This window comes from Melanaphis sacchari, unplaced genomic scaffold, assembly GCF_002803265.2.
Source record: "Melanaphis sacchari strain LSU unplaced genomic scaffold, SCAv2.0 Contig0_pilon_pilon, whole genome shotgun sequence".
In the NCBI taxonomy this organism is placed as follows: Eukaryota; Metazoa; Arthropoda; class Insecta; order Hemiptera; family Aphididae; genus Melanaphis; species Melanaphis sacchari.
The window spans coordinates 7949616-7958701 of record NW_020270366.1 but is presented as its reverse complement, the minus strand read 5'-3'; the positions used below and the strand labels follow the sequence as shown (position 1 = coordinate 7958701).

The window sequence follows — 9086 nt, the reverse complement described above, 5'->3', positions numbered from 1 at the left end:
ATTACCCATGAGAACATACGAGTCTGTCTCCTACACAGTACACGGCCCGTAGACGTTGATTGTACAACTGCAACTATATTATATTATTATTGTCATTTGTTATACTCTAGTGCTCTTTTTGTTGTTATCTAGGTTTCTACCTATCCTTATTTCGGATTTTGACTAGTGATATTTAAAATATTTAAGTATGAAGCGGTTTTTGACTGGAACATCTGTAATAGTTCTAGTGCCTTATTTTGGGTGGTCGAAGGTAAGGTTAAATAGTGCACTACATGGCAATAGAGTATCTAGGATTTTTCCACAGGTTGTGGGGTAGGGGAGATATAAAGATTTTAATGAACATATTATTTAGTAAACAGATATATTTATATTATTATATACAATACGTAATTCCTATTGCTTACAAAATTTAGTCTCCGTGAGTTGGGTGTGTATGACCCCTATTCCCTCCCCTCGTAGATACGCCACTATTAATTGGTATTTAATCTAGTGGTTTCCCCTATCTTGGGAAGTTTCTGATAAAGCCTCTGTATGTCTACATAGCTTTTGCATGATATAAAAAATACAAAAATATGATTATCTATTTTTTTTATCTAGATAAATTCCATTTATCTATTATCTATTATCTAGATACTTGAGTAATTTTTATCCACTATCTTTATCTAGATAAATTCCTATCAATAATGTATTATCTTTATCTAGATAATATTTAAGTTATCTATTCCCAACACTGCTTACAATTAACAAAACATTTATTGCTGACCTAAAAAAAGTAATACTATTGAGAACGACTTTACGTGCAACATCGCCATATCATTTATTTGACTACTGAAAGATTCAGTAAATATATACCTATACGTCTATACATAAATAAAATGTATACTTATAGAAAATGTGCCACCCTATGCAACCGCATAGTTTGTAGTGCCTAAAATCCACCTCTATATACATCGTATACACTTCGCTGCAAACCTAAACAACCATTGAATGCATTTATATCAATTATTACATTGTACAATTATCTTATCTTTGACTATAATTTTATTTTTAAGTGTTTTTTTATTATTAATATTCTTTGTATACACCAAGTAAAACCTTATATTATTTCATTCAGAATATCGAGTAAATTAGTATTTTTCATATTATGTTATTAGTTTTGTTGTCCCGCATGTAGAATCGTGAAACCAGGAAAAATGATTTATTAATACGTCTTGATTTTTTCACTATAGTCAGAGAAGGTTTTCGGAATGGGTAAGTTTTTGAAAAAAACTCTTTTTAAAATTTTAAATGTATTTTTTTTGAAATATATAAACATTTTTTCCAGTGGTTTAAATAACACTCCAATTGAAAATACACTCCAACGAGTTCTCATATCTATGAATACTCATACTTTTCGAGGAATTTAAATAGAGTCGTAGAGTTCCTTTGTTGTGGAATGGGCGTTAAATGCTGGATCACTTGCACGTATTTTCAGTCTTAAATTTAGTGTGTTGGGAATCTTAATGCACGATAATTTTATTGAAAATTCAACTTCTGTAAATGGAGTCACAGTAAGTTTCTACATGCAGATAAATATCGATTCCAGCGTGTAGAATAATTCATTTTGATAAATTTGTTTTAGTTGTGAATGACACCTCATGATTTTTATATCAATGAAAACATTATTCTCCACTATACGCAAAATTATATTTTTGCACAAATCATTGTCAGGTATAGGAGAACTGTCGATAATGAAGTACATCTTTAAAGGGCCTTGCACAAGTCAAACGAAAATTTTAAGCCCTTCGAAAGCGGAATTTACTCCAAAAAAACGAATTATTAGTAACTAAATATTATAATTTAGAAAATATAACATTGTTAATAATATTATGTTTTTCAAATTACAATTGAAATAATAGTTTAATAATATCCTAGACAATAGTAGTATGAAAAGGGGGATTCAAACACTGCCTCCACCTTCGCCGCCGCCTCTTCACCACGGCCTTCGCATATACATGCTATCAGTTATCACACTTGTTATCAGTTATATTATTTTTATATACGTACTCGGCTTATATTTTACCGCCGTTATTGTTTTCAATCATACATTTGAATTTAATCGTGCATAAACATATATTTTATGTGTATCACCTGCTACCGTATTCAAATAAATGACTATTTAGAAATTCGTACGACCTGCTCGTGTCGCCAGGATGTCGTAGACTTTTAATAACCACTATCTTAACAATAAAGACATTTGACCACTATGGCGCCTTGCAAACATTATACGTTTTCAATTAAATATCGATATTTACACAATACCTTGCAAAAATGCAACATAATTGTATGAATATTCAGTATTCTCACAACGTAAAATAAATAAGTATACATACCGTGAGCATTTTTCTCATGTCTCTTAAGATTTGACATGGCACTGAATGTCTTGATGCATACAGAGCACAGAAAACGAATTCTTCGGTGTATGATTTTGTGTCTGACCAAACTGTCTTTACGCGTGAACATTGACGGGTACTGATTACAATTAAACATGTTGATAATTTTTAAGGTAAAAACGAACGAAAAAAATAAAGTATAAACATTTAAAAACACTCAGAAATACTCGAAGACAAAATGTGTGTACAACGGCTTAAAACGTACTGAAGAACTGTTGGCTCTTTCAGAATATATATTAAGACGAATTTGTATATATATAGGTATATATTACGTTCTTCATTAATTATCGATGAATTGAATAATATGGGATATGTGAGAGGTGGTGGTGTAGGGATATACATTATGAGTCGGCGACGTCCTGGCGACATGATCCTGGCGACCGGTCGGGGACAATTAGCAAATAGTATCAGGGTTAGGTGCGATTTTCAATATTAATGGATTTTGCTGGAATTGAAATATATAGCGTCTATTAAGGGTCTGCGACATCTAGCGACATGCGTTCTTCATTGATTATCGATGAATTGAATATAGGATATGTGAAAGGTAATGGTGGTGTAGGGATATACATTAAGAGTTGGCGACGTCCTGGCAACATGATCCTGGCGACACGATTCTGGCGACCGGCCGGGGATAATTAGCATATGATATCAGGGTTAGGTCTATACGTTGTTGTTAAAATATTTTTTATAATATACATCCTGGCGTCATTGGCGAAAATGACATTTTATAAACAAAAAGTATATCGGTTATTTATGTGTGTTATTCACTAATAGACATTTTAATATCATTAGTGTGCGACAACCTGGCGACCGGTCGTGGACGATAAGCAGATCGTATCAGGGTTAATACACATTTTTGTATATTATTTCCCCAAGTACACAACTATACGTTGTGAGAATATTCATATGATTATGTTGCATTTTTGCAAGGTATTGTGTGAATATCGATATTTAATTAAATGATTGATAACAATAACAGCGGTAAAATATAAACCGAGTACGTATATAAAAATAATATAACTGATAACAAGTGTGATGACAATAATATGTGATAACTGATAATATGTATGCCGCGCGATCGGCTGCAGTGGCGTCCGTGGTGGAAAGGCGGAGAGGCGGCGGCGGTGTTTGAATCCCCTTTTTCATACTACTGACAACAGTTAGGTATTTATGTTAATACTGGTTATTGACATAATGACATGTTAAAATATAATAAATTATTTAACATTTATAATATTATGGTTGATAGTATGGTTTACTTTAAATATTATTGGCATTTTCGTGGTTTCGTTGGTAGAGTTATTACCTAACTAAAGAGTATAAGTATGTCGTCCTGTCGATAACATTATTTTGGGATCTCAATATCTCACTTTCTAGTGCTCTTCTAATTCGCCTAAAATATGTATTATTGTAAACATTTATTTAATTTATTTGAGCTAAAAATTAAAGAATACATTATTTAATTAAATATTAATTGTTATGTATTATTTTGTTTAAATTATTTTGCATGGGGTCTCGCTATTTGAAGCGCAGACCTTAATAACTGGATAACCGTGTAATTTAAAAATTGTAAAAAAAATTTGTTTATTTTAATTTGAAATTGTATTTATTGACAAAAGAAAAAAAGCCAACGGCACGTAGTGTTCCCAAGCGGTCACCCATCCAAGTACTAACTACGCCCGACGTTGCTTAACTTCAGTGATCGGACGAGAACTGGTGTATTCAACGTGGTATGGTCGTTGGCGAATTACTGATGGAAAATAAGAATATTTAAAAACAATAAACAATAAGAACCAAAATTCGGGATTTAAGGCATTTATAGCATTTTCATATCCATCATACCTAAGTGATATAAAACATATCACAGTGATAAACAAATACGTTTTATAATATGAAAAATTCAAAATATGAAATTTTATTTTGCACATTTTTTGCATATTTTGGATTTTTTGCTATACTGACGCATATTTAACAATTATTATTGATTCATTCAAAATATATTATTTAAAATGTTGAACTATTAATTAAAAAAATTTGTTTTAAGTGTAAAAATACTATTTGTGTAGCTATCTGTCAGAAAAATGTTACACATGAACGATATTATAAATACTCAACAAACCGAAAACCATGTTGTTATCTGAGATTAAAACGTACCAAATCTCAATACGTATGACGAGATTGTTGGCCACATAAGTATACACATATTGTACCGGTGTGATGAACCTTATTTCAGAGAAGAATTACATATACAGTCAAATTCGCTAATAACGATTTTAAAGGGACTTAGAGAAACTGATCGTAATGATTGAACTTCGTTATACCTAATCAGATTGTAAAAAGTAATTTGATTTTTTTGAAAAATTGATTTATTAAACACATTTTTCACTGTATTACATATTTTATTTAAGATCACATATTTTAACATCAAATGTATTTATAATTTTTAATAAAAGTACATACATGCATAGTAGGTACATAATATATTATGTTTACGATCTGTTTGAAAAATAAACTGTTATAGTGCTTTGTTTATAATTTGAATAAGATTTTTAACAAAATTATAAATATTTTTTAATGCCATTGATACTTCTGGTGTATTTATATCGCTGTTTACCGAAACAAAAATACACACCAAATCAATATAAGAATAAACTTCCGACTTCCGAAATAGACGGTACTTTAAGTTTAAATAAATATTCCGTATACAATATACGTGTCGTATTATATATTTACAATACATATTATCTGTTACAGATAAGATTAAAGATTATTGCTTCAAATGAAATAAAATTTACTACTTATGGCATGTATTATTAATCGTTATAGGCGAATATAAAAACCCATTTTCATTTCAAAACAGTATCGTTATATCCGGATTATCGTTGTAACCGATATCGTTATATACGATTATTATTACTACACACTACACATAAGATATAAAATCAACCAAATACATTGCTTGGAATCGTTTTACTCGGAATATCGCTATAATATTATACGCATCGTAATAAGCAAATTCGACTGTATTTAAAAATCAAAAAAAAAAAAAAAATCGACACTGGCGTATAATAATAAGTGATATTTTAATATAACACAAACATACGACAAATGATAACAATAATAATAATAATAACAATTAATCATAAAAAATTGAACGGTTTTAAGTTTTAACGAGGCATATACCCGAATCACGTAACCGTATATTATATAGTGTGCATGGGTGAAGAATGAAAATAGTGATGATGATTGGTGAGACGAAAAGTGTGGCAGATGTTGATGTTGAACGACGCATGGCAAGTATAACTATAGATATAATAATCACGGAGTATGTAAATGCTCATATGCGTATAGCGGCGCGAGCGTGCGAGATCAACTAAGTTTTCAATAGTATACTAATACTAATATATATGAATATCTGCGTAAAAGTAACGCGAACAACTATTTTCAACTTTTCGTACCGATTACGAACGTCGACTGCGAACGCAGCGACGCGATGATAGCTAGGTCCGTTGTTTATCGCGACTTTTGCGACAAATGCATTGTGGTCTATATAAATATGGTATGATATTAATATTATAGTACCCATTGTTACATCGACAAATGTAAGTAACAGAAATGGTTAATTGAAAAAGTACTTATGATTTAGTATTTTCAAAAATGCTTCTATTACTTCTGTCGAGATGGAACGTTTATTTTTGCCTTTTGGCATATATCTAAATGTATTCTAGCCGTTAATAGAAGACCCTTCCGATTCGAAAACGTACGAAAACACCTTATAGCTCAATACAATCACAAAGATTAACATATTATTAAAAACAACATATTTTTAGTAAATATTTACCTACATTATATATAAATGTGTATTTTTTTCAGAACATTCAAAATCCAATTTTTAAAGATTTTGTTTTATTTTTTTAAATTAATCAATTACATATTATATTTAAATTACATTTTTTTAAATATTTATATCAAATTAATCCTTTTTGTTAATGATTTTTTTTTTCATTTTGAGTGCATATTTTTAAGTTTATCGAGTCATAATATAACATAAGCGTATATTTTAGAGCTTTAAAAATCGAACTTTCGTAATAAGTGACTAATAACCAATGCAATATCATTCAAATGTCAATGCATTGCAATATAATGCCGTACTATTGGTAAGTTATATAACATGCATTTTGACTTGTATCAAATATTATAAAATATAATTTCTATATAGGTGCATATCAATGGTGAACGCGTGAACGGCAATGGTATTTAGAAAAATAAGCTGGCACAAAATTCCATGACGCTTACCGATGTGTATGATTATGAATGTATATTATATGGGACTTGGAGATATTTGGACTTTTTGACGCCGGCATGGGGCGGAAATTGAATTTTGTTCATTTGCAATATTCGTCAATAACACTATAAGTAGGATAAAATGGTATGTTCTGAAGCCTGAGCCCTGAGTCGCCACCGCTGCCACCGCCCTCCGCATTCTCCACACCATCGGCCGCCGCAACCGCATCCCCGCCGTCCGATCACACGTACATGCGTGACATACGTTTGTCGCTGTTATCATTTGTTATCAAATGTTATCAGTTATCAAATAAAGTGTTATCAGTCATTATTTTTCGCGCGCATATCATATACATGATATTATTTCGTTACCGTATACTTAGACGTATATTATAAAAATATTTTAACAATGTATTTATGTATACCTGGGAAAATAATATACAAAAATTTATAGAAAACTCATTGGCACTGAAAAGACATTAACATTTATATAGAATGTATTGATAGTCGTTAAGACATCCACTAACATGAATATGTATAGAAAAGCTATTAATAACAATATTAGTAAAATGACAATTTCTATCGATGTTTAATAGAGTAGACATCTGCTAACACGGAAATGTATAGAAATCACAACTATTTTTTCGATCTGTATCGGCCTGTCTATTAGCATAATAATCGTCAGGATGTCGTAGACTCTTAATACCCACTATATATTTAATACACCTGAATACTTAAAACTCTATAGTAAACATTTCCATATTCAATTAACTAATTGCATTCCAGCAAAATCCATTAATATTGAAAAATGTTCCAACCTATATAATTTCGAAGCACCGGACTGAAAGAGCCGGCAGTATATCACCGAGTATAGCCGAATCGGTTTAGTCTTCCCCTACACATTTATCGTTCTCATTCGCTCGCTCCGACTTCAAAAATTTTAGTGAGTTTTTTTTAAGTGTTTAAAAATTATTTTATTTTTAATTATAGCTGGTACATTCAAATACGTAACACCTACACCACCGGCCGTATTCATCGATTCGACAAATTTCACGATAGACTTTTCTGAACGTAAGTTTTTACATGTTGGTCTGGATCAGACAAAGAAATTCGATGTGTCAATTCTTATAATTACACCATCACGCTTTGTTAAAATATCTACGGACTTCTTAAGACGTATTTATTCTTTGATGGGGCAAATTTTATCGTATATTCTCGATACTGCTGTTCAATATAAAAGGTTTATTTTGCTCGAAACCGAGTCTATTTCGATCTCAAGTATGGGATATAAAGGAGAAACCGTACTAGTTATTGAATCGAGAACCGAAATCGGATGTCGAATTTTACTTAACCGAAAGGATCTTATGGTGATTCAACATTTGGAGACTATTTTTGAAAGTGCGTCAAGAAAAATAAGTTTTATCAAACCTATGGTACAAGATCAAATTGAGAAAATTGCCGTACATTTTTCCTTTTTGCATAGTGGGAAAACATGTTTTATGGATGACATGATCGCGATTATTGCAAGCAACCACGGTGAAAACATACAAAAAACAAAACATTGTATATTAAACGAGTTAATATTATTCGCAACTCAGCAGATTGCCACGCGTTGGTTTGAAATATATAAATATAATGTCATCAACAGAGCAAAAGTCTACAACATCTCTTGAAGCGGGTATAAGATTGAGTACGTTAATCATACCTTTGAAAAATATAAATTAAAATAAAATAAATAAGATTGTGGAAGAATAAAAATACATACCATGAATATTCTTCATATGTTTTTTGAGGTTAGTTTTGAAGCTGAATGTCGACGGACAAATAGCGCATGTAAATCGTATCCCGTTATGTTTTTTTTTATGAACTTTCAAATTGTCCTTACGCGTGAACGTTGAAGAACACTGTTCGCATTTAAACATGATTATAATGTATAAAAATTAAACACTTGGAAAACACAGAGTGCAAAATAATAGTAAAAATAAACACTGAAAAAATACGGTTCAGTAGAAAGCAAAATTTCCACACATGGGCATGGGTGTCGAACACAGACTGATTCAAAAAACTCGGATGGACTTGTATTTATAAAAATATATTCCATTATCAATACTGGTGACAATAATTAGGCTTAATTCTTAGGCATTTTAATATCTTTAGTCTGCGACATCCTGGCACCGGTAGGACACATTAAACGAAATAGGCATTTATTCATGATTATTTAGAAATCGCCTAATGTCTAGACGGTGTGTGAATATTGAATTGAATACGGATAATATACCTATTTTTGTCAATACGAGTAAAATGTCTTTCAATATAGTGTCTCTTGATGTTTAACTGTAGGTTTAATTGATCTATTCCTAATAAGTATTC

The 9086-nt window shown here is 30.9% G+C and overlaps 1 protein-coding gene and 1 non-coding gene across 2 annotated transcripts; one reads left to right on the top strand and one right to left on the bottom strand.

The window, feature by feature from the left end:
- Window positions 1-4057: 4057 nt before the first annotated feature.
- Window positions 4058-4176, bottom strand: LOC112601930. Its single transcript, XR_003115069.1, has one exon. It is a non-coding gene; the product is annotated as a 5S ribosomal RNA (ribosomal RNA).
- Window positions 4177-5674: 1498 nt separating this feature from the next.
- On the top strand, window positions 5675-8389 carry LOC112598949. Its single transcript, XM_025345622.1, has 2 exons — window positions 5675-5729; window positions 7707-8389. The coding sequence occupies exons 1-2, from the start codon at window positions 5675-5677 to the stop codon at window positions 8387-8389; spliced, it is 738 nt and encodes a 245-aa protein (XP_025201407.1).
- Window positions 8390-9086: the final 697 nt, after the last annotated feature.

Excerpts from the sequence above, each read along its gene's own strand:
- LOC112598949 (XM_025345622.1), top strand. The coding sequence starts at position 5,675 with ATGATTGGTGAGACGAAAAGTGTGGCAGATGTTGATGTTGAACGACGC. Across the intron at positions 5,730-7,706 it reads TGTTGAACGACGCATGGCAA|CTGGTACATTCAAATACGTA; the intron begins GTATAACTATAG and ends TTTTAATTATAG.